The sequence below is a fragment of the Convolutriloba macropyga genome, chromosome 3 (genome assembly GCF_964194025.1).
Source record: "Convolutriloba macropyga chromosome 3, txConMacr16.3, whole genome shotgun sequence".
NCBI classification, from domain to species: Eukaryota; Metazoa; Xenacoelomorpha; order Acoela; family Convolutidae; genus Convolutriloba; species Convolutriloba macropyga.
Window position 1 is genome coordinate 11,760,565 of NC_134470.1, and position 26,534 is coordinate 11,787,098.

The 26,534-nt window shown below is 37.3% G+C and overlaps 1 protein-coding gene across 2 annotated transcripts in view; it reads right to left on the reverse strand.

Annotated features, from left to right (window-relative positions):
- Positions 1-26,534, reverse strand: part of LOC142336860 (uncharacterized) — an 88,238-nt gene that overhangs the window by 17,750 nt on the left and 43,954 nt on the right. For both annotated transcript variants that reach the window (XM_075385819.1, XM_075385818.1), the window contains exon 2: positions 20,181-20,376. In XM_075385819.1, coding sequence (XP_075241934.1) covers positions 20,181-20,246 — 66 coding nt within the window. In that variant the 5' untranslated portion in view covers positions 20,247-20,376. The remainder of the gene's footprint in view (positions 1-20,180; positions 20,377-26,534) is intronic.

Sequence of the window (26,534 nt, forward strand, 5' to 3'; positions counted from 1 at the left end):
AGGGTAAACACAATGTTTGAAACCAAAAGAAAAATGGGCACCATCCCAATCTCAATTCCAGTGCACGCACAATTTTATTTTTTTGAGAAATGGTCACGAAGAAGTTTCCGAAAAAAAATTCTGGTGAAAACATCGCCAGTCGAATCGGACATTGCCAATAAATCGAAAAAAATGCATATATTAAGTTCTTCTTTGAATAAGTCACGCTTCAGAGATATGGCGTGAAAAATTGGCTGGAGACAATCTCTTGAGTAAGTATACGGGGAGCCAAAGTTGAGGTGCTTGTCTGTAGGACCAAAACTCTATGACAATTTTTTATTTTTTCAACATCCGTTTTTCTTTGTGTTTGATCTGTCAGGAACTTAGTACCAGGTTACAATACGGAACTATTGGCTTGTAGCATAATACTAAAGTTTTGAATGGCATATCTGGTTATATAGAGAAATCAGATTTTATTATACAATGACAGTGGTTTGATTTCCTGGACACTAATGACAGGGTAAATCCGAACTGAGTCATCAAAAAACCAATAGATGGAAGATTCAGTACGGACTCGATTGTACATTATGATCAGCTCAAATCCATATTTTTCGGAAATTGCATTCCAATTTTGTCTTCCAATAAGTTGATTATTAAATCAGAAAACAGTTGATGTTTTCGAAAGGGATTTCGAAGTTTTGAGCATGAAAATAGGGTTTGCGTCAAAACAGAAATAAAATCCCGAGTTTAAACAACACTATTAACACTTGATTAGGATACTAGAGAGGAGGACTTGGTAATAATAATGTAATCCAGAGGTCAAATTAATAGCATTTTTGACCTATTCCGACCTTGAAAAGAGCATCAATTACGTTTGGTCGACAACCTTGCTAGTTGTCTGATGTAAATCTTACGTAAGTTATGAGTGTTGAGTCTTATATAGTGTTGAGTCTTATGCGTTTAGCCTTATACATTGATTCTTATATGTTGTGAAATATAAAGTTTCCTGTGCCGAAACAGGATTTTGCTTGCTATATCAACTTTGTACCGATACATTGCTGATCTCAAGAAATTAAGTCTTGAATTCTTATTAGTTTTTTTATAAAGACTTCGATTATTGATCGTTTTTGAAAGTTATCGCAACGAGAGCGGACATTTTGGTCCACCGAGAGAAAAAATCAGGGAGCACAACAACAACTGGACTTGTGAACACTTGTGAAGAGTCGGCTTCCCAGCCCAAAAAGTGAGAGAGGTGGTTTCAGTCATCATTTTTACATGCAAATTGTGTGACTGGAACATCCTGACGTGGTCTTCAGGGCAGTGCAACCGAGCATCACAAAAACTGTAAGACCGAGACAATTTGGGTTAGAAAAAGACGGATTTCACCAGAAAAGGCGAATGTGACCGAAAATTGACGAAAAACACATAAAAAACTTAGAAAAAACTGGTTATATTCGAAAAAATTAAACTCACTTGTAGCTGATAAATTGATATTGATCGAACGTAATGAAGGTGTAGGAACCTGAAAAACCAGCTTTCAAAAAAAAATTCGATAAATTTATCGAATCTTTTGCTACTTTTAGGTCGAAAATTTGAAAAATCAAAAATTTGGTCAAATTTTTGATAAAGTAGTAAATTATTGTTCAGTGTAGTTGGGGTAACAGTATAATACAGGTATTTAGCAAAAAAATTTGAATTTTGACTAAATTTTTGAAAATTGTCGATTTTAACGATTTTTGAGAAAAAATCTCAAAAAACATCAAAAAAACAAGAAAGGTTCGTAGTTTTTTGTCCCGATACGGTAAGTACACGTTGATGTGAGCTTATGGTATTCATTTTGGGTGCTATTCATTTTTCGTTGTTCCACGCCATCAATAGTCTACCAAAAGGCACCCAAAATCGGTATAAAAGCACTGTATTTTCACTTCCGGGATTAAGCTTGAATCCTTTTGCTGTTAACGAAAGAAAAACGGTACAATATCAGTTGGATAACGTCTTCCGGCACAAAACTGATGTCATAATCTGGCACGACGCTATAAACAATTCGTTGACTTCTCACCGAACGAATAATTTTTGAGCAGTAGCGTTTTCCGAACTTTCAAAAGTGCTAGAAAGTTATCAAACTCGTTTGAAGGCTATAGTTTATTGCCCACGAAACGGAGCACCAAATATCTTTGGTTTTCTTAAGCAAACAGACGTTTTGACTATCCATGTACTGATTGACCTAGTGTCAAAGCAGAAACAGAAAGATCCAAAATTAGTAAAAGAGTACTATCAATTGCACCAGAAAGTTCATTTGAAACTTAAATCGTTAACATTTTTTTAACGCATCAGAAATCACTTCGCCGTTTGCTTAAGAAAACTCGTCATAGCAAACTCAATAAACGACGCCGTAGAGCTAAAAAGAATAAGAAACTCGCCGCTGAAGCGGCGTTAACTTCGAGTCTCCACTGAGTCCTATTTCTTTCCGGCTCCGTGACCTCAGTTTAACTACAGGGGATATAGAGCTTGTTAGTTGTAGGACTCAGTCGCTCCGTCGTGTCCTGCTTTCGTTACTTGGTTATTTTAGTGTCGTTCGATTGGCATCACTCACTTTGTCAAAGGTTTCAATTATCGCATCCGCCGCTCCACCGTTTTTCCCGTTTTGTCGCTCGCTCGCTGCGTGACCGTTTCCGGTCCTCATCTTGCGTGCGAATATTATATTCCTATTACGCTTTGGGGTTTTGCTCTCTGAGTCTCAAAAGATTATGTGTTCTGTGTCCCCAGTTTAAACTACAGGGGTTATAGAAACTATAGTAATTGAGACTTGGTCATTCTCCCCTTCCAATCTCCCGTTCCTCAAGTTACGCCCCACCTTCTATTTCCCCTGTCACGAGAATTGTCCAGTTATTGATCACTTTGTTCTATCTAATTTGTTGTGTCTCACAATTTGTTCTATCTCCTAAATTGTTGTCCTAAAATCCCAATTTTGCAGACCAAGTTAAATATTGTTTCATCTTTCCTTTCTGTTTGTACACCAAATCTGTAAGTTAATCTATTGTTGTATTCTTCCTCCCATTATGTCAAATCCCTTTACAAGCAAAGTTTCTAAGGTGTATGATGCAAGGGCCAAGATTGAGAAAGAGTTGTGCAAACTTTACGAAAACATTGACGACGCTATCCACGAAAAAGCGAGGCGAGTGAGAGTAGAAAGTTTGGTTACCAAATGCAAAAACCTACTCGAAACTTGTATAGCAAAAAATGATAACCTGATAGGCCTTGCAGCTAAGACTGAACAAGCAGAGAAACTGCAGTCAGAATTAGAAGAATGGCTGGCAGTTGTGAATAAAAAACACGATGAGTATATGGAAAATGCCCGAGACTATATAGACTCAATTCAGGGCAACGAAAATTCAAAAAAGAGCTCTCAATGATCCCACAAATCCTTGTCTGCTAGTACCTCTTCGAAAGCTTCAACGGCTCGCAGGAAAGACTTTATATTAGCAAAAATTAGAAGATAAGAAGTGGAGGAAGAAAACAAAGCGGCTGATCGAATAGCTGAAAGAGAGTATGAAATTGAGATGGCAGAGAGAGAACGTGAAATGGCTGAGAGAAGGTATGAGATAGAATTGTTTTCTAAGAAACGTCAAATAGACCTCGAGAAAAGGCATGAGGAAAATCGAAAACGTCTCGTTGAAGCTAAAATGCAGGAAATCAACTTAATGGACGATGAATCTTTGATTTTAGAGACCGCCACTAATAGTTCCTCAAAACATGGCAGTATCTACTCAACAAAGAGCGAAAATCGCGTCAAAGATTGGGTTGAGTCAGTTGGTAGTCAAAAAACAGCCATCTTGACGCGCAAACAGAAAAAATCCAGCGCTTGTTTCGATCAAGCTATTTCTTCCGCGGCAGCAGATGCACAAAATAGTAACTCTACTATCCAAGAACAGGGTAATACTGTCGAGAATCATACTTTTGAGAACCATCGATCAGAAATGAACGATCAAAACCAACAGCATTTACCACAATTGATTTCTCAACCCTCAGATCTGATTGGAAATGATGATCTGATCCAGCAAATCAATCAAGGCAGCGAAGAGCCTGAACTCAATAATCCGATCTCCGAAGTAAACAATCAAAACGAAGGCTTGCCGAACAATACACTGCAGTTCTGGCAGTCTCTTGCTGATCAAGAATCTGCTTACTACCGTGGTTTGTTTTTCCAAACAAATCAACCTAGCTTGTCTCTGAAAGGCAATGCATACGCGAACCAGCCACAAAACACCGGAAATTTACAAACTTCATCTCCGGCTCACGATTTTTCGACAGCAGCATACACCCCTCAACATAATCAAGATAGTGCTTTCCCGGCCAACGCTCAACTCAACCATTTGGCAGCGCAATTAGAAGCAAATTTGCCTGCAGCTTCGGCAAGCCCACTCCACAACCAGGCTTTATCAATACCACACAGTCACTACAGGCCTATCTTGAATATATGGACCCTCGCTAATGTTCCATCAAACACCAAATCAAATGTTTTCCCGATCGCTCCGCAGAGGTCCAATGTTAATGTCACGGCAAGCGTACCTGTTTCAGTAAGCACCGTAGGTGGTACAACGTACTACCCTAATCCAATTTCCAGTGCAATAGTAGATAACCAGGCGCTGCAAACAGCACCATTCCTACCGGGATATCCCCCCGTTTCATCCTCGCTGCCTTACTCTCGAAATCCACTACCCATGCAACATCCTTGTTTGCCGCACTCTTCAACATCTCAACAAGTAACAGTAAAAGATCTTGCCGAGTTACTTAGCTTCAGAAAGAGAGATCCCCTACCCGAGTGGAAACTTTCTCAATACAACGGCGACCCCCTTCAATGGCACGAATGGTACGGCCAATTTAGTAGTGCGATTGATTCGCAGACATTGAGTGATGACATTAAGCTAACGTACCTGAAAACATTGGTAACAGGGAAAGCAAAGGCTGCAATTGAGGAATTTGCTTATTGTGGGTCAATGTATAGAGATGCATTGAAAACGCTTGAGCGTAAGTTCGGACAGCCACAGGCAGTGGTAACTGCGCACCTTGATAAATTGTCAAGCTATCCACCGGTATAAATGCACAACTCAGACAGTATAATCAGCTTTGCTACTGTAGTCTCAAGTCTCGTTGGCGTATTCAGGTCGTTGTCATATGACACAGATCTTCGTAGCTCGTCCCTCTTAAACCAGGCAGTTCAAAAGCTTCCACCTAATTTAAAAGAATCTTGGTCAATGCACACCGTGAAGAAAGAGTGGTTGAGGCCAACCATGTTAGATTTTAACGATTGGCTGAAAGAGAAAGCAGAAGCTCATGAGCGCATGAAAGCAATCTCTTTCAAGGGAAAAAACGAGGATAATGGTAACATAAGTGTAACAAAAACAAAAGTCTCCTCAAAAGTCTTTACCGCTAATGCAAATGCAAAACAACATATCTCCAGTAAAGCTTCCCAAAGTGCAAAAAATGATCAATTGTCCTGCGCCCTTTGCAAATGTCAACATCCCATTTGGCGATGTCAATCTTTCAAGGAAAAGACACCTACGCAGCGTGCTAAGATTGCTGCAGAAAACCAACTTTGTTTCTCGTGCTTGGACGGCAAGCACTCATTCCGAACATGTCCACGTCAACGAAAATGCACTATTGAGGGCTGTCGAAGAACTCATAACACATTACTTCACGGGGCAGATCGCATTTTTCCCGTAAGCACTGAGAAGAAAAGCAACGTTGCCACGCTGACTAAAGTAAAAACGTCATCAAATACAGTTGAAAATGCAAAGTCTATGGGAACGGCTAGTTCCTCGGGACTCATTTCAATAACTGATGTAAAAGGGCTTCTTCAGGTTCTTGAAGTTGATCTTTTAAGTCCTTCAGATGTACGCACTAGAGCACTTGTTCTCTGTGACACAGCTTGTAGTCACTCTTGGATATCCAGTGAGCTCGATGGTCGTCTTCAATTGAAGGGTACCCCAATAAAGCTGATCGTGAATGGTATAAATACTCAAGAAACTATAACAACGGAATCTGTAAAGGTTACTGTCCAACCAATAGGCGCAAATACTTGCTCTCCGTTTGATCTACTCCCTTATGTAAAAACAAATTTACGAGTAGGTTACGACATTATTGATAATACTGCCATTCAAGAAAAATATCCTCACTTAAGAGTATTACCAAACAAGACGTATGACTACGCAAATGTCGAGATGATACTAGGCCAAGACGCTTACCACGCCATCCGCCCGATTGAGTATTTTGAAACCGAATCAAAATCCTCACCCGTTGCCGTTCGCTTACCGTTGGGATGGGTATTAAGCGGTCCGTTGCCATCTTCATCTGGTCTGATTTCTACTTGTTTCACGGCAGTAGCTAAACAAGATTCCGAGTTAGCATCCCAAATAAAATCTTGGTATGACATGGAGTCATATGGGGCTGTCAAGCAGGTCGATCCCCGTTCAGCCTCTGACCATCGAGCAACTGAGATCCTCGAACAGTCCACTGTACACAATGAGGGCCGATATCATGTAGGCATGCTTTGGTCTTCAGACGAAGTAAAACTCCCTAATAATTTTTTTTCAGCAATGGTGCAGTTCAAATCCTTGGAAAAGAGATTAAGTAAAGATCCCGTTTTGTACAAGCGTTATGCACAGTCAATTCAGGACGATCTCGATAAAGGCTATGTTATCAAAGCGGAAAGCCGAGACGACAAGCATTGCGCCGGAAGAGAATGGTACCTACCTCATCACCCGGTTGTAAACCCTAACAAGCCGGAAAAAGTTCGTAGGGTGTTGAACGGTGCTTCAAAGTTTCAGGGAATATCTTTGAACAGTGTATTACTCACCGGTCCAGATCTGTTGCAGAGACTAATCCACACTGTGATGCGCTTTCGTCAGCATCAATTCGCTGTTTCCGCTGATATTGAGGGTATGTTCTTACAAGTAGCTGTTTTGCCAGCGGAACAGTCGGTTTTGCGTTTCCTTTGGCGGGAAGATCCCTCAAGGAACATTGAGGTATACCAGTACACAAGACACATATTCGGCGCAAAAGATTCACCAACTTGCGCTAATTATGCGTTATTGCGTACCGCGAGAGACAATAATTCAGATTTTCCCGAGGCGGCGCAAGCCGTTAGCCAGAAATTTTATATGGATGATTACCTTGACTCAATGGAGTCACCCATCATAGTACAAAAAATATCGCGCGATTTGATCGAACTACTGAATAGGGGAGGTTTCAAGCTGACTAAGTTCATCAGCAATGTCCCTGGCCTCCTCGAAGAGCTGGAGGACAAATCAGTTGAGCAGGCTCCAAAAGAAATAGGCGCATCAAAAGAGGAGTCATCATGCCACGTTCTAGGTTTGAAGTGGGATCATGTGAATGACACACTAGTTGTAAGCCGCGGAACAATATGTGATGCCTCGAAAGCTGTTACACAAAGGCTGGTATTGAGTCTTGTATCAAAAATATTTGACCCAATTGGTCTTGTTTCCCCTTTTACTGTGAAAGCGCGGCTCCTCCTCAAAGATGTCTGGCGACTTCACGGTCAGAGCTGGGATGATGTGCTCCCAAAGGAAATGATTGAGCGCTTCGAGTCCTGGAGCGCAGAATTACCAAAACTTTGGCTAATGAAAATACCTAGGAGCTACTTCTCCGGTTCGTTCGAGCACTTGGAATTACATGTCTTTGGTGACAGTTCACAGGAGGTGTTCAGCGCAGTTGCGTTTTTGCGTGCTCTCGTGAATTCCTCAGACAACGGAAAAAGAACAGAACTAGCCTTCGTCATTGGAAAGGCACGAGTAGCTCCGATGAAAGTGCTCACCGTTCCTAAACTCGAACTCCAAGCGGCTTTGCTGGCATCCCGCCTCAGAGTAGAAATTTGCGAGGCGCTCACCATTCAGATTCAACGCACGTTCATGTGGACAGATAGTACCACAGTCCTTCAGTGGTTAAATTCCCTAGAGAAACGGGCCATATTTGTCGCGAATCGTGTCTCGGGGATTCTAGAAGGAACAACGGTCGATCAATGGCATCACGTGGCAAAGCAGAACAACCCGGCCGATGCCGGCACGAGGGGATTGTCCTCGGAGGCGTTGCAGAACAGCGCTTGGTTACGTGGTCCTGATTTTCTTCGTACATCTGACTTTCCGTTTCGCCCGGGCACCGAAGTGGTGTCAAACATCAAGTTGAAGTGTCAAGCAGCTAATCCCAACCCTTTGGACAACAGTCCAACTCTTTAAATCCCGATTTCAGCATTCATCTGCGCAAATACAGTTCGTATCCAAAACTTCTTCGAATCGTTGCGTATGTCCTACGTATTCTTCCACGACACGCCACCTACCGATCTGTAGATGGAAAAATAGTAGAACCCGAGGAAATTACCGCAGCAGAAAAAAAATTGCAGCTTCTTACACAAGCAGAGTCTTTCCCCATTGAGCTTATGCAACTCCGCAGTTCAAAGAAAATCAGTAAAAGAAGCCCTATTGCTGCTTATTCGCCGTTTGTCGCGCCTGGTGGCCTGCTCCGTTCTAGTGGCCGAATTAAGCGCTTCACTGACCTGGAGTTCAATTTGAAGCACCCCATAATCCTCGACGGTCGACATCCACTGGTGTACGTTTTCTTACGCTATATGCACCTCAAAAATCATCATGAAGGTAACGATTATCTTCGCGCACTTGTCCAACAGCAGTATGCTGTTCTGAAGCTTCGTTCTATCTTCCGTTCGATTCGTTTTAATTGTGTCCTTTGCAGAAAACGAAGCACTAAGCCTGTTCAACCTTTGATGGCTGACGTTCCGTCCGAACGTCTTGCCTTCCAGTGTCCGCCCTTTACGAATGTCGGTCTAGACTACTTTGGTCCGTTTCACGTCACGATCCGTCGCTCCTCTGAGAAAAGGTCGGGTTTCCTGCTCACCTGTCTCACGACCAGAGCCGTTCATGTTGAGATTGCACTTTCAATGGATACAGATTCGTGTGTTATGGGTATTGAACGCTTCATTGCTCGTCGTGGAATGCCGTTGGTCATTTGTTCCGACAACGGCACTAACTTTGTTGGTACAGAGAAAGAACTGTTGCTATGTTTTCTAAACTTGGACAAACAGAAAATTGCTTCGGAGCTGGCACAAAAGGGAGTCAAGTGGAAGTTTAATCCACCTGCTGCACCGCACCACGGAGGTGTTTGGGAAAGGCTACTGAGGAGTTTCAAGCGAACACTTTACGCAATCCTTGGCAATCGTCGGCTTACGGACGAAATACTCCTCACTACTTTCTGTCTGGTGGAACAGTCACGAAACAACCGCCCATTGACTTCCGTAAGTTCCGATGCCAACGATTTAGATGCATTAACGCCAAACCATTTTCTTTTGGAGAATCGCAGTACTTGCCTTCCTTCACTCACCCCTGTCGATGACTTCAATCACCGAAAGCGATACGCCAGAGCGCAAGCGTACGCTAATGTCATTTGGAAAAGATGGTTAAAAGAATATCTCCCCACATTGAATCGTCGTTGTAAATGGAAGACTCCTTCCGATGAAATCTTGAAAACCGGTGACCTAGTTTGGATTATCGATAGCGACAGCCCAAGAGGCTATTATCCACTGGCCCGCATTTTGAGTCTACGTTATGGTAACGACGGCATCGCACGGTCCGCTCAAGTTCAAACAAAATCCGGCTCATTGATTCGCCCTATTGTTAATTTGATACCAGTTTTCGAATCATCAGTTTTGGGGCCTGAAGATGTTGCTGACGCAATTGCGTGTAAGCGTAAATGAAAGAGCATATTAATGGTGCGTTTGCACAGATTGTTCCAACTGGGAAATAGCCTAATGGTTAGGACCTAGGGCCTTTAATCTAGAGGTTGCGGTTCGAATCCCGGTGGGACCAAATCTCTTTTTTTGATATAGATGTAATCTAGAGGTCAAATTAATAGCATTTTTGACCTATTCCGACCTTGAAAAGAGCATCAATTACGTTTGGCCGACAACCTTGCTAGTTGTCTGATGTAAATCTTACGTACGTTATGAGTGTTGAGTCTTATATAGTGTTGAGTCTTATACGTTTAGCCTTATACGTTGATTCTTATACGTTGTGAAATATAAAGTTTCCTGTGCCGAAACAGGATTTTGCTTGCTATATCGACTTTGTACCGATACATTGCTGATCTCAAGAAACTAAGTCTTGAATTCTTATTAGTTTTTTTTATAAAGACTTCGATTATTGATCCTTTTTGAAAGTTATCGCAACGAGAGCGGACATTAACAGAAGTATTATGAACTCAGATCGGGATTAAAAGTTGCTTCGATGTATTAATTTTTGGTCTAAGGGTTGCAAATAATATGCACCTAATTAATAAGCTGGGGAGTGGGGGGAGAGGAGCACAATTGGAAAAGCTCCAATTTTCAAGTGGTTTTGTCCAACTATTAAACTTTTTTTCAATCAAGTGATTTCTGAAACATGACCAAAAGAGACATTTCAATGCATAGTCAATCTTTTTAACCAAATGAGACACAAACAAGATACAAAAAACTAATTTGCTCTACACAACTTTTCAGTGCTCCTGTATCATTTTGGCATTGTTTTGATTAAAAGAAATTATCGCAGGGAACAAAATAGACAAAAAAGATAACTTCATAAAAATTCTAGCATTCAAATTTTTAAAACATAGCCGGCAAATTGCCGGAAAATAGCCGCGATAGACGCTTGTGTCCTTCCATGAATTGAAACAACTAAAGCATTAAGATTTACAGATCGACCACCAGTCCTTTAATAGACCATTAGACTTTTTGGGTTATATTCGGACTGTCAATTTAATGACACATACAGTCTATAAGGAAAAAGCGCGAAAATGCATTTTCAAAATTAATATTCGAATTCAAAAACTCAAGACTAATAATCAACAATGAGGGCAAACAAATTTGGCACTTCTTAGATGCACACTAGTAAACTAACTAGTAATTGTTCATAAAATTTGAAGTTCCACAAGTTCAGAAGTCATTTTTTTTAGTGAGGTTAGTCACTCATTTGACCTAAAAGCAAAAATGACGTCATGGAAACAAAATTTAACCGCAAAGCAGTAGAGGTCACTGAAGTCATTGAAAAAGTCAGTTCCAAGAAGTCAGGTCGTAAGAATCATCGATGGAGACGACGAATTAAAAAAACATAGCAAGACAAGTCCTGAAATACAATCCAAGGAATTGAATCAAAAACAGGCCTAATCTACCTGACCAGCAGATCAATTGAACAATCCCGGCCAAAAAGACAAAATCTCGAAAGTTGAGAGAAACTAAAAGAATCAAACTAAAAAAAAAAAAACAATTATTCCTGAAACTCTTAAAGGTTTTAACCTGAAGGCCATTTATGACACAATGCAATATAGTCATTAACTCACGCAAAAGACTTGAAAGAGATTAATTTGACACTAAAGGTAGATAATCTCGAAAAAAATGACAAATGCTTCAAAAAGAAATGTGAAAAATGCTTCAAATGAAAATGAAAAATTTACAGATATCTTTCGAAAATGTGTCTGGAAAAAATGTTCAAATTCATTTTTTCTCTGTGGAGTTCTGTCCTGTGTCCTGTAATTCATCTGCAAAATTTAAAATTTTCGTTGGCCAATAAAGATAGTTAAATTCAGAAAATGACAAAAAAAAATTCAAAAAATTTGAAAACGATCAAAAAATTTAAATTTCAAGCTTTATTTGAAAAATTACTTATATTTGCAATCTAAAAAAACAGAAAACTATTTTGTTGCCACTAGAAACTCTGCAATAACATACTAGCAAACTCAATAGCAGCAAACCGCTGGCCACTGAGGAAGAAGATAAAAATTGACCCCAATTTTCCAAAATTTGAAAAAAAATTGGCTTATGCCATGGCCAATAATAATTTTGCAGTAAACTATTAGCAAATCCTAGACGAGATTTCTTGCCCTTTCTTGCCCTCTGGAGCTGAAAAACTTGATTAATGACAATTAATGTCAGAAAATTGGAAAATACTGCAAGTTTTATTTTAAAAAATTGGTAAAATTCGTGAAGTTGAAAACCATTCCATTTCCACTAGAAACTATAAAATAACCTATTATTGTGACACCAAGAGCTGAAAAAACAAAAATATTCAAAAAACTTTAGAAATTTTGAAAATTAGAATAAATTACCGTGTTTATGTTTGGTGTAGCAATACATATAGCTCTTAAAATGGCCATAAGAAGTAATTACGTCTTGCAAAAGACCTTTACCAACTTTTACAAACCTCAATTTCAGACTGGTCCAACGAAAAATCCGAAAAAGACAAAAAAAGTTCAACATTTAGGGCTCAAAAACTTCTGAAAATGACCTGTTAACCATGAATTACGGCCTTCCCAGTAGCTTCACCACTCTAAGTACTTGAAGAACTACTAAACGCGGCTAAGGGCCTCTAATGAAATTCTTGGATTGTAAAAACATGGCCTGTAGGATACCCGAAATGAATCGAGTCGTCGTGCATTATAATCTCTAACCAAACCTTGCCTAAATCATAACATCCAAAATAGAGAAGAGAAAAAAACAAAAATAGCCCAACAAATCACATTAAAGTGTTTTAAAAATGCCGACACTTTTTTAGGTGCGGGGGGAGCTAGGTGGGGTGGTTGGGTAGATAGGTTGGGGAGGTGGGTAGTGCTGGGGTAGTAAAGGGGGGGGGGGTAGGGTAGGTGGGGGTACTTAGGCGACGGGAAGGGGTAGGTGGGGGTGGGTAGGTAGATAGGTTGGGGAGGTGGGTAGTGCTGGGGTAGTTGGGGGGAGGTAGGTGGGGGTAGCTAGGTTAAAGGAGGGGCTAGGGGTAGGTGGGGGTAACTGGGGGGTGCGGAGGCGTTGGGGGGGGGGGTAGGTGGGTGTTGTGGGGGGGGGTTTGATAGGGGTGGGGGGTTTGTGCGGTGTAGTTTAGATAATATGAGGTGACTTATATAGGAACAAAAAATCTCAAAATGACCTCTTCAGCGTGAACATTACCTCTTCGCGGCTATTAATAAGAAAATGTATATTTTCGTATTAAAAGAGACCCACGTCAGAGCGTTTGGACTCAAAAACTGGCTTGAGATAGAATCTCTGGAGAATTTTTTCAGGCAGCTTAGAGAATTTTTTCAGACAGCATATGAGAAGCCGAAATATGAGTTGCATATTGGTAAAAAAAGTTGATGAGACTTCTTTTAGCGTCCGTTTTCTTGATATTTCATCTGTCAGAATTATGTTGACAGGTCCCGTCATTACGGACCAATCGACCTGCAGCTTGATAAGAATTTTGTGATTGCACTAAATTTTGTTTATAACCATGCCTCCTCAAATGGGATAAAAGCTTAATAGTGAATACCGAGAAGATTGTTTTGTAAGAAAAAGTTAAAAACATTTTTAAAGTAAGCACGGACCTTCAAAGTGAAAAACTTCAAAGTGTAACTCGTTGATACAATTTTTGCAATATTGGAAAGTATTAAACAAAAAAATCCCTCATTACGAATATGTTAAAACAAAAAAGAGCGTTGAAAAGCAGAAAATTAATGCAGCCAATTTATCAGAAACAAATGGATACTTTGTTTTTGTGAAGAAAACACATACATCTTTTTGTTGAATCAGAATTTAAAGGTCAAGAAATTGGTGACAGGCCAGGCATAGAGATCCTTCACAGGCATCAACTATTCCATGATCTTGATATGCAACGAAATCGCTGTTGTTGTTGTTGTCTTTTCCTGGATCTACACATACCAAAAAAATAAATTTCCGTCAACAACAAGCATTCGAACAAAAGGTCTCAGATAGGGTTTTGTTTTTCGCCAACGTTCAACTTCTATTTGCTTGCGGCTAACAGTTTTGAAACTGTCATGTCTGAGAATTGAACTCTTAATTGTATAATCAAAAGGAAAATTTTTTTAGAGCAGGAGTTTTCAATGCATCATCTGTGACAGGCGTAGAATCCATTCCAAAAACTTCAACACTTTACACTTTCTCAAGGATCGTACACACTTTTATGCATCACTGAAAAGAAATAATTCATCTGCGAACAAGCTTCATTCAGAATAAAATTCAGAAAAAATTGCTAATCCAAACTTAAAAAATTAGGTATACTAACTTATTCTTTTTTCTTCAAAGCGTTCCCCTTGGTCATAACACTTGTCTGAGAAAATTTTCAAGCGGTTTTTTCAAGGCTTCATATGCGAAACCGAGAAGCCTATTCGTAAAACAAAATGGATGCGACTTTCTTAAAATCTTTTTCTCTTGATGTTTGGTCTGCCAGAATTCTGTTACCAGTTTTCTATTCGATATCAAAATATCGAAATGTATTATGATACCAATATAGTGATTTTCATTATTTCTTTAATCCACGCCTAGTTAAATAGCGAACCAATTTGACTACTGATTACTGAGGGAAATTTTGGTTAAGGAAAGGTATAAAACACGCTATTATATCAAGGCAAGCATGCGCCACTTTTCTTCATTGAAAAATCATTGAACAAATTTCCTTTTTTATTGACATTTTTAAATCATTAAATATTTGAAAACAAAACTAGTGTTGCAAAAAAATTTTGAGCAGCCATTTTATCTGATATAAATGGAATTTGTTTTGCGTGGTGTAAAAATTTAAAAGTCGATAACTGGTTGCCAAGCTAGGCTTAGAAATCCTTCACACATTTAAAAAAAAAACAAAATAAATTTTCATCAAAATTAAGTACTTTAAACTTCATTCAAAATAAAATCTTGGAGTTGAAGTCCTGTATTTGGCTATAAATTTAACGCACGCTCGTTTTCTGCTTGCGTAAACTCAAATATTTTCAAATTTTCAGGTCTTAATATATAACTCTTAGTTATAGTCAAATCGCAAAATATTTTTAGGATAGAAATTATGCAATGCATCACGTACGCTAACAACCGGTATGATCAAAATTTAGGTAGAAAATTTTTTAACATATACACCCTTTACCAAAGCTTTTTTAATACTTTTTGCGTTGTTTTGCAATAGGTCCAAAAATAATGTAGATGGATATTTGAAGGGTTTTTCTGTATATGTGTGGTGTATGCAGTTGTGTAGTTGTGTGAATGTAAATTTGTTCGTGTGTTTTTTTCTGTGTTTGAGTTTGTGTTTGTGTTTGTGCTTGTGCGTGTGCTTGTGTTTGTGTGAGCGTGTGATTTGTTTTGTGTATGTGTTTTTCTTTCGGTGCGGATTTTTTGTGTGGGGGTGAATGCTAATGTTTGTACTTATGTGTTTATTTGTTATGGATTTTTGTCTATCTCTGTGTTTGTTTGTTTTTTGTATGTGAGTTTGTCTGTGGTGTGTCTATGTGTGTTTCTGTTTAGGTGTGTGTTTGCGTAGGTATATGGTGTTTTTTGTGTCCTTTGTGTTTATATGTTTGTTTTTGTGTTAGTTCGTGTCTGATATATGTGCACGTGTCCTGTGTGAGTCTGTTTGCGTAGAGGTGAGTGTGTGTGGACGCTTGTGCCTGTGTTTGCGTTTTTGTGCCTTTGGTGGGTGATTATGTTTTTGTGTTGTTGTATATGTGTGTGTGTTTGAGAGCTTGTGTCTGTGTGTCGTTGACGTATTTTTGTGTTCTTTTGTAGGCGTGTGTGTGTGTGTCTCTCTCTGTGTGTCTGTGTGTGTATTTGTGTGTGTTTTTTGTCTGTGTGCGCGTGTGAACGTATATGTGCATAGGTTCGTGTGTGCGCATGTGTGAGTCACGGCGTGTTTTGTGTCTGTGTTTTTTTGTAAGATTCTTTTTGTGGTGAACATGTTTGTGCACGTGTATTTGGGTGCAGGTGTCTGTCGTTTAAAAGTAAAATGTTTGTGTTTTGTTTCTATGTGTTAATGGTACGTATTTGTGTATGTGTTTGTGTGTGTGAATATATAAATGTATATATATATATATATATATATATATATATATATATATATATATATACATATATATATATATATATATATATATATATATTTATATATGAATATACATATATATATATATATATATATTTATATATATATATATATATACATATATATATATAGGTATACATATCTAAATCTATATCTATATATTAATATATATATATATATATATGAATGTGTGCGTGGGGGTCTATTTGCTTGTTGTTCTGTATATATATATATATATATATATATATATATATATATATACATATACACATATTTATATATATATATATATATATATATATATATTGTGTGTGTGTGTGTCTGTGTGCCTGTGTATGTGATTTTTTTGTTTGTGTAGCCTTTGATAATGCTTGTGTGTTTTTTGTCTAGGTGTGAGCTTGGGTGCTTGTGTGTGTGTCGGTCATATGTTTATGTGTTCTTCTGTGGGCGTGTGTGTATGTGAGTGTTTGTGCGTGTGTAATTGTCACTACGCATATGTGAGTAGGTTCACGTTTGTTCATGTGTGTGTGTGTTGAAGTTAATGTATTTGTTATTTTTTTGCGCAATTCTGCATGTGGTGAACGTGTGCATGCAGCGGTTCTGGGAAGGTGTGTGTTTGTGTTTTGCGCCCATGTTTTTATATGTGCCTGTGGTTTGTACGTTGGTGTGTCTGTGTGAGGTTGTTTTGTGTAGGTCTCTATTTGTGTGTGTGTGTGTGTGTGTGATTAGTTGTGGGTGTCTTTATAAGTTGATGTGAGTTTGAGTGCTTGCGTGTGTGTGTGTGTTGTTGATTTGTTTTTTTGTAGGTGTGTGTATAATTATGCGCGTATGGGTGCTTGTATGTGCATGTGTGTGAATGGGCGTTTGTGCTTTTTTGTGCACAATTCTGTCTATGGTGACCATGCGTGTGTGCGTGTGTGTTAGTGTGTAGGTTTGTGTTTGTGCATGCGTTTGGTGTTTGTATTTTTTGCATTCTTGTTTTTTGTTGGTGAGTTTGTGTTCACTTGTAGGCGTTATTGCGTATTTGTAATCTTGTGTGCTTCTGTGGAGCTATGTGTGCGTATGTGTGAATGTTTTTTGCGCGTGTTCTGTTTGATTGTGTTGTGTTGTGAGCTCTTGTCTGTGTTGGTGATTGTGTTTCTGTTTGTGTTTGTGCTTTGTTTTCTTTCTGTGGTGTGTCTGTTTTCTCGTAAATTTGTTCATGTGCATGCATCTGTGATGTGCATGAGATTGCGAGAGTCTATGCTTAACCTCATCCATTCGTTCTCTGGAAAACATTTACGATTGCTTAACTGGCTTGGATTGGAATCTTTTGAGGAAATTAGGTCAGTGTTTTCCACAAAAGCAGTTCGTAGAATACACTGTATGTGTGTTTCACAGGCACAAGTACTTAGATTTGAAGATTTGAATTATTAGTTTTCACTATTCGCATAATCAAAATCCGCGACTTGCATAATTAAATATAATTAAATTATATATATATATATATATATATATATATATATATATATATATATATATATGCGTGTGTGTGTGTGTGTGTGTGTGTGTGTGTGTTTGTGTGTTTCGTTGATATGTTTATGTGTTCTTCTGTAGGCGTATGTGTATGTGTGTGTGTGTGTCTGTTCGTGTGTATTTGTAATCTACAATCGTTTTGGTGGTTTAGCTTAATAACAAGTGTTTTCAGTTCGTTACCGTTGCTTTGATATTTTTAGTCAAAATTGGCGGGGAAAACAAAATGAAAAATTTTTACAATGTAAAATGCAATTTTCCGGTATTTTTGGTTTAGAACTAGTTGTATGAGCTATATGAACTGTGGAATCTGCAGAAGAAATGGTCAGAATGTATTTATTTGAAAAAAAAGTTGTCATTATTTTGTTTTGGAAAATTGTTCAAGCTTGGTTTTTTTTTACCATGCTATACCAGTTTTCCTAGAGTTTATTTCAGTAACTCCGCCACTGCCGGTCCCCAGCCCGGAATGAAAAAGGAGGAGGGTTTAAACCACACATAACATACTGGAAAGTCTCAGAAAATCAGTCTTTAACTTGACTTGAGGAGATTTCCGACAACCTATTTTATAATTTTCTTCAATTTCTACAGGTATTGTATGAATTTGTATATTTTAAGGACCTCAGAGCGAAAGCAATGGTAAAACCTAGCTTGGCTCATGAACCCCAAATTCAGAGAAGATCAGAGTCTGAATCAGAGTCTGAATCAGAGAAAAATCAGAGTCTGAATCAGATTCTGATTGATACAAAAATCAGAGTCTGAATCAGAGTCTGATTCAGAGTCTGTATCAGACTCTGAATCAGAGGAATTCAGAGCGAAATGTGACCTGAATCAGAGTCTGAATCAGTACTGATAATTTCTGAATTTTACTCTGATTCAGTACTGAATTTGCTGTTGAGTTAGGTACGGGATAAACATTACTGGTAGGATATAAAGTGAAAATTTTTTACAACAGATAAACATTACTGGTAGGATATAATCACAAATTTTTTTCAGCCGCAGCAATTCTTATTTACCAAATTGCAAATATCTTTCAATATATTGAAGAGTTTTTAATTAACCCATCAAAATAAATTACCGGATACTTTGGAGTGCGGTTATAGTTATACTTCAATTTTTTAATTACTCATTATGCGTGGATTGTTCTTCTTTTTATAAAATGCGATCTTCTGTATTGCGCAGAATTGACTAAAGTTGAATTAAAAATTAACGTGGATTAGAAGGCTAAAACTAAATGCTTTTATATAGTTAGGCAAGAGAAAAGAATTGGGGGGAAAACTTATGCAATAAAAATACTTATATTCGTTGTTTTTTCACAAATTTCCCCACCAAAATTTAATTTCATAATCTTCCCTGAAAAACAGCTTTAATTTTCAGAGGCCTACTTTGGAGAGTTCTTTACAAAAATGAACAATTTAAATGAAAACAAAAACATTCAGAAAACGATGCTTTGAGTTGTTTGGGCCAAAAGTTTGTGGGTTCATTTGATTGCAACTAAGCGTGATCATTCCAATTTTCTTCAAATTTTAACAACTCAGCTGAAGCAGCCACTTTGAGGCCTTCCTAAAACAATGCATCTGCAATTGAAGAGGACTCGATTCAAAAATAAATCAGGCATTTCTTGAAAACGGGGGCATAAGCAACGTACAAAACGGCTGTTCTGTCTGGATCCGATTCAATATTTTTAATCCGGAACCTGCAATATTGGTTTGATTGATGTCAATAAAATGGGGCCATTCAAAATTCCAATTTGCGGCTTCAACGAAACCATAACCTAAACCAGACTCAGACCCAGAAAGAATTGTGCTGAGAAACGACACCGGAGCAATTACTTGGGCGCCTTCTCTGGGTCAATTACAGGGGAAAATGAGGGGAACCAGGACGGGGACATGTCTGAATTCGGCAATGAGCTGCTTCTAATCAAACTTTGACCGAGTGTAACTGGAAGGAACTCGAGCGAATCTGAGTTCATGGGAGTACTGAAACTGGTGTACGGTGATGAAATATAATTAGACGCTCATTTCATTATCAGGAATCGATAGCTTTGGAAATGTTTGCAGGGATTCTGAAAAATACTCAGAATGCAATTTTGCGTCTTGTCTTTGAGCAATGGCATGTCCAGCAGAAATTTTTGGAGTTGGTTTCACATTTGGAAACGTGTTCTTTGTGCTATAAGGGAACAAGACGAGGATGCAACGTAAATAGACTCAGATTGATAGAAGGTTGGACATAATTTTTTTGGAAAATGAGACAGAGAAAATGCTATGAAAACCTGCTTATTTATAATTTAAAATAGTTAGAATAGTTTTATCATTTATCTGCTTATTGAATTCTGTTATATTTTCATTATTTAAGAAAAGTCTTAGGTGGCTCCTAATTTGCTCCTAATTCAAAAAGCGCTATATTTGGAAAGCGCTACATCAGAATTAATTGACCTTGATTACATAATTCAGCCTCATTTATGGGAGAGGGGCTATTTGTGCATTTAATCATCAATTGAACATGTAAGTGTATTCCACGCAAGATTGTTTTGAATAAGTAGCTTTAGAATTAGATGGAACATTAAAATTAAAGCAATAAACCGCTGTAAAAGCGACTGTGGAAAAAACTGACGGACTAGTGTAAGTGGAGTTCAAGTTTCCGTAAGTGATTTCCACAGGCTTAAGAAGGTAGAATTTGAACTAAATTAAGGAGTATGTATTAGGGGTATTAGGGTTATTAAGGAGTATGTAATGATGTGTGCGTGTGGCTGTTTGTGTTTGTGTGTCTATTGTTATCCGCGTTTCATACCTTGTCTCTGTGTAGTGGGAGCAGACAAATTTTAGCCTTGACAGATGGCGGCAACCATTGCTTCATGTTTAGACTTGAGTTGCAATTTGAGTCCACAAATATCTGATCTCTACTGAAATTAGTCCACTGAAAGTTCTCGAGGAAACTTTTTGTCTGCTTGTTGTAATTCTCGACAGATAATTGATGAAATGGACGCCTGAAAAAAAACAGTTTTTATTTTCCCTAGGTTCCAAACATTTTTGGATTTGAAGATGAACTTGGTTGTGTCTTTCACAGTTGAACTTTCATAATGAAGCAGAAAAAATTTGAACCTTTTTTGCGTTGCGGCTATTTGATTGGTCCAAATTCATACATTATGAACAGTGTCTAACCTATTCTTTTAATGATTTGTGCATTAGCATTTTTAACAGTCAGCCACCGTCTATGTATCTTTGGAGAATATATTCTTATACACTATGGCCATTGTTTCATTGCAGGTCGGATGTTGATCTTAAAGATCTTGTAACATGGTGGAATCTTGAAAGATCTTGAAACACGAATGGTTATCTTGCAATGAGTTTCTCGCAGGTTAGTTTTGGTCGAGCTCGCCTGTCGTTTTTTCTTATTGGTACGTAATGTTTCACTTAGCAGAGAGATTTTCGGGGCTATTAGGAGAGATTGGGGCAAATAGATGTATAAACTACAGAAATTATTCATTTAGCTAAGATTAAAATGTTACAGTTGGGTTAAAAAATGCTAGCATATTTTGAACAGATCTTCAATCTTTTTTCAAATTGCATCTGTTTTCTTGATTATAAATGCTTGCCAACAAGAATAAAAAGGTGACGAAAAAAATTTTCGTGTCACATGCTTAGCATCCCGAGTGGGCTGCGGATGGTTATTCGGTAAGATCTTGTAAGATTCTGTCAGAATCTTACAAGAGGATGAAGCGTCTTACAAGAATTTTGACAGAATCTTACAAAACAAACAGTCTTTTTAAAAAATACTTATAAGATAAACATTCGTCGTTTATGATTCTGATAAGATTAGATGCATAGCAACCGTTCATCATTGAACTGAATTAAACTGCGCAAAAAATGGAGGTGAGGCACATGACAAAAAAACACGTATTTTTTTCAACAGTAAAAAACTTGAAAGTAAAAAAAAAGGTTTTTTGAGTAATACATTAATACCGTTTTAATTGGAAAGTACAAATACGGGCTTTTTTCTGTTTCTCCAGATTGAATGCAATGAGAAACCTTGATTTACATTTATTTAATTTGTTATCCATGAAAGCAAAAAAATGTGAAAAAAGAAAAGATATAATGATTTAATTCGCCTTTTCATTTTTTGGCATTAAAACAAAAGTAAAAATAATAAATTTTGTACTGATGCAGAAAAAATTGTAATCTTGAAACGCATTTTTCGATCAAATTAATGAACGAAAACATCAGTCAAAAATCCGCAAGCATTCGAAAACTTTCAATGCATTAATTGAAGAAAGTTACCTATAGTAGAACCAATGACAATGCAACTCAACCCGAACGAACTTGACAGAATTTTACAAAATAGCCATTCATCTTGTAAGACTTTAAAAGACAACCATCTTTCGTAAGAATTTTGTCATAACTTATAAGATAACCATCTTTTATAAGAATCTTGCAAGATATCACAAGGTATCCATTCTCTATCGTCCAGTGATGCCACTATTTGACTTTTTTCGTTTTGAGCCCAACTGGTACTTTTTGGATGTTGAAACTGGCAAGACTTGCATGTTAAATGAGCAAAATTCTTGTACGACCAATGTTAATCTTGCAAGACTCTGTAATAACCATGCATATATATATATATATATATATATATATATATATATAAAATAAATAAACATATATATATATATATATATATATATATATATATATTTATATATATATATATATATATATATATATATATATATATATATATATATATATATATATATTGTATTGAGAGTTCTGATAATATTTGAATTTGATCTTTTTTTATCATTTTTTATTAATGATCAGATATTTTTGTGGAAAATCAAGCACAGATATGTTTTTATTTCCTGACATTATTATTCAAGATTTAATTTACATTTTTTGATATAGAAATCATCTGTGCGTGGGATCTTATTGTTTGCTCATTTAAGTTTTATCCTCTTTAAAGTGGAAGGGTTCGTTTTGTTTTTTGAGTAGTATCACTAGACGTTTTGTTTAACATGAGCCACGATAAACTTTTATGTAGATCCTTATTCTGTCAAATTCGGCAACATCTAAATTACCAATTGTACAGATCTTTGAATAATATCCTATCGCTTCGGCAGTGACGTCTTTTTGCCGACGGAATGAGAACTATTTTAGCGCCTTTTTTCATATGAGCCAATGTGTTATGTAGGTCGCAGTCATTTTATCAAGGAGCAAAAATATCCTCAAACATTTTTGATTGTATTTGTTCGATGCTTTTGGTTTTTAATTTGCATTCTTGAATAACGTAACAATTTGAAAAAGTTTTTTTATCAGTTAAAGATTGTATTAATTCGTCACCGGAGGATAAATACTCTGGCTCCTTGAAGGTGAAAGATTTTGTATTATGTTTTGTTTCCAAATCCTTTTCCTGTTTATCCACGCTTGGTTGACCTACTTTAGTTTGTTCATTTTCAGCTTTCAGTTTCAGCTTCCGCTTCAGCCTCCTGAGGATTTTCTATTAATTCTTTAAAATATTTTATGCATTCGTTTTTATATTTCTAGATATAATTGTTCTTTTTGTACATAGTTTACTAGTGATATGTTGTCAAGGGTTTTAAAAAAAATGTTTTATCGTCAGGTATATGTTTTATAACACTTTTCTGTTTTGGTTTTTCTAATGTGCTAGTTTTGGAGTTATTTGTGGTTGGTGATAAGACGCTTGTAAAAGTACTCCATTAAAAGAATTTTATTGTTTGTTTGTTAGAAAATTATTTTAATTTTTTGATTAAATTTATAACTCTTGATTTTCGGGGTGTGCTTTATTTTCAGCGATAATGGAAAAATATTCTTTGGTGGGTACAAATCAAATAAAATCTTTAAGAAGTGATATAATAATAGGTCTGCTTTAATCATAGGATTTGTCCAGCTATCGTACACGAAGTTCATTGAGCGAAAAAAAATTTATCTCTGAGGTTTTCTGGTTGTTTTTATATAGAATGAGTAGTCTGGTTTTGAAATATTTTGTCTTTGAATGTAAACTAATGGTTTTTTGTTAATAGACTTTATTATTATTGTGTGATTTGAAGTTGCATCCAAAAATTTTGCATCTGTGGTTTATATTATTTCCACCACCCTTGGGAAGTTTGTATTTAGTTCTAACCTGGTGGTTTTGTAAGTTGCCAATCTCTTGTTTGCCAAATTTTTCAATGGGCCCAACGCTTTCGAGAAAATGGTTATCAATTATGAATAAAAATTGAAATGTTTCCGTTTGAGTGTTGAAATACCCTGCTGTTTTTCCAATACCAAATAATAGCTGAAGTTGTCAACCTGCAGTGAGCGATAAGATGACACCGAAGACTTTTGTTGATTTTGTCATTCCAAAAGGGAAAACCCTGTTCTGAGTTTTACTAGATTTGCTTTCATTTTCAGTAGCTCCCACTATTTTAGAAGGCTGGTCAATGATTATCTGAGTTTCTATGGAATTCAATTGGCAGGTAAAAAAGGAAAAACTTTCTGGTAACTGTAAGGTCTGGTTTTTCATTTAAGGCAACAGACCAAGGCAGATAGAGAAGAGAATGAGGCAATGGCATTCCAGTCAGAACCAGTGGATGGGCAAACGCTCTCACTGACAGTGAGGGTTTTATTTAAGTGTATACTTTTTTGCGATTAGTAGGTTTTTCTCCGCCTGATATTTTTCCGCCTGGTTTTTCTCCGGCTAATATTTGTAGCCTTATCGATAGTAATTCAATGTTGAGTCCAAATTGCTATACGGCAAAATTGAATTTTGCGAAATCCATCACATTGAACAAACTTTTTCAGATCATTGGAAAGATTCGCTTACGAGCTAAACAATTAGTTTCTCAATGACCCACGACATTGTTTTTCACAACAGCCTCTCAAAGAGTGATAGATAAATTGTAAGTGTAATATATTGTAGTTTTTAGCCTTCGATCAATATTTGTCATCTTTTGTTCTTTCTCATGACAGGAATTTGGTGACGATCAACTTTTTCAGGGTTATTGGGCCATCAGAATTTCTAATTGAGCTGGAAATGAGCAAAGAAGCCCTGTCCTTTAATATTTGGGAGATTTTGTTGCTAGAAGAAGGCATGACTTTCTGGAAGACTTTCTGGGTCACTTTCAATTCTACTAAGTTTTCAGCAACTATTGATTATTACGTCGCGTGGTTGTTCATGTCACGTAAACAAAATAAGAACATCTCGCGTTTTCCTGGTCAATACATCGTAACGCACCCTTTGAAAACATTTTTTTGGTAACCTCCGCCTAATTGTTCCTTCTTTTTCTCTGTAGTTAAATCTTCATTGACTTCGCAAAAACTTTTTGCTGTCTCTTTCCATTGTGGTTTCACCCTTGTGTAATGTTCTCTTGTGCTCTGATCAACCAATAGCTCGTTTTGTTTGTTCCTGATGGTAATTAAATTGAGTCCGCATCCTAGAGTGCGGAAAGTCTTTACCCACTTTTTGTTTATGAAGATTAAAAACTACGATAAACACCAAGTATTGTTTTGTTCTGTTGAGGTAAACATTTTAACAACGTAATTTGTTCTCGGTGAAGAGCCCAATAAAACATGTAAAGAAACTAATTGTGGGTTTTTCTGCAAACATTACAGTACACCAATTACCACTGCTATTTCAATGGTAGCAACGACAGTTGCACCTCCCTTCCCCCTCCCCACGTGACGATCCCACTCCGCAAGCCAAGTGCGTCCGATAATTATACAAGAACCAAGTAGGTCTGCTGCGACGAAGCGGGTATGATCAGAGACATTGTTAGCCTAGTTTTTCTTACACCCCCAGGTCACAATTCAAGTGGGTCTGATCAGAGCTGGCTTGGGTCTAGCACTTCATTTTGTAATAATTTTGAGAATTCATCCCTCAACATATTCCCGGGTTGTGTATGTGTGTAAATGTGTATGGTCTTGGATATGGTTCCCAAGACACCATGAACACCATTTTTTCAAGTGTCTTTATGAGTTTTTCTGCACTCGGAGTGCAATGCATGGTTATTTTCATATCTTTTTTGATCAAATTTGATTTTTTTCCTTGTTAAGAAATATGGTTGCCAAGTTACCATAAACTCCATATATGGCTTGGATATGGTTGCCAAGAAAGGTTTAAGGTGGGTAACCCGGGTTCTATATAACACAGTATTGTTGCTTTGAAATTGCATAGTTTGGAACGCAAAATTTTTAAATCTCGAACGTATGAATGGTTGAAATTTGCGCTTTGAGAACAAACATATTTAAAAAAACATTAAATTAACATCTCAATCGTAATAATATCTATGCAATATTGTTAGTTAATAACAATTTGCTTGAAATAGTCAGTTTTAATCTCAAAGAAAGTAATGCCTGATTTTTCCGACTTTAAACCCGTTGCTGATAGATATCGACAAATTGAATTTATACAATGTGAATTCCTGTTGCCATCAATTTTGCGGGATTTTCAAATTTTATTGGCTGTAAAATGAGCAGCCCCGGAAATAATGGTTAAGATATCATAATGGGGGGGGGGTTTCGTGGGGGCTATAATGGTAAAGATCAGGTTTTCTCAGCTTAAACACAAGCAGTTCTTATGCTATGCTTTCTGATATGCAATGATGGATCTTTTTCGATGTTTCGCTCAGTACGTCTCAGTACGTTAAGCGCCCTCAGTTATAATTAATGTTCTGCCCAGGCTGACCACCCAGAGTGTTTCAGTACTGAACCTGCGTATTTCCTGCGTATCAACTTGTAAAATCAGTACTGAAACAGCTTATTTACATCAAAAAATTATGTCATTATGTCCAGAAAAAAAAAACAAACAACCATTCAGACTGTTCAGAGTTTCATGTAAATGTAGATGTGACATGTTACATGGTAATTCATCCTGCTTATTAAAACAGGTGAGTCGGGGGGGGGGGTGGTTCAAATAACATGCACCCTTTTAGCTGGTGGGGCACAAACGGAAGTAATGACCTTGATATAAGAAATGAAGCTCTTTTTTTACGCGGAGTATAATTTATAATGAGAAAAAGGAAATCCGTTGGGTTCAATTATGAACATATGTCCCTCAGACACATACACAAAAACAGTGTTATCAAAGCTGTAACAAAAAGAGGATCTATTCTGTTCCCCTCGCCCCCGCTTAGTGGGAATATATGTTTTA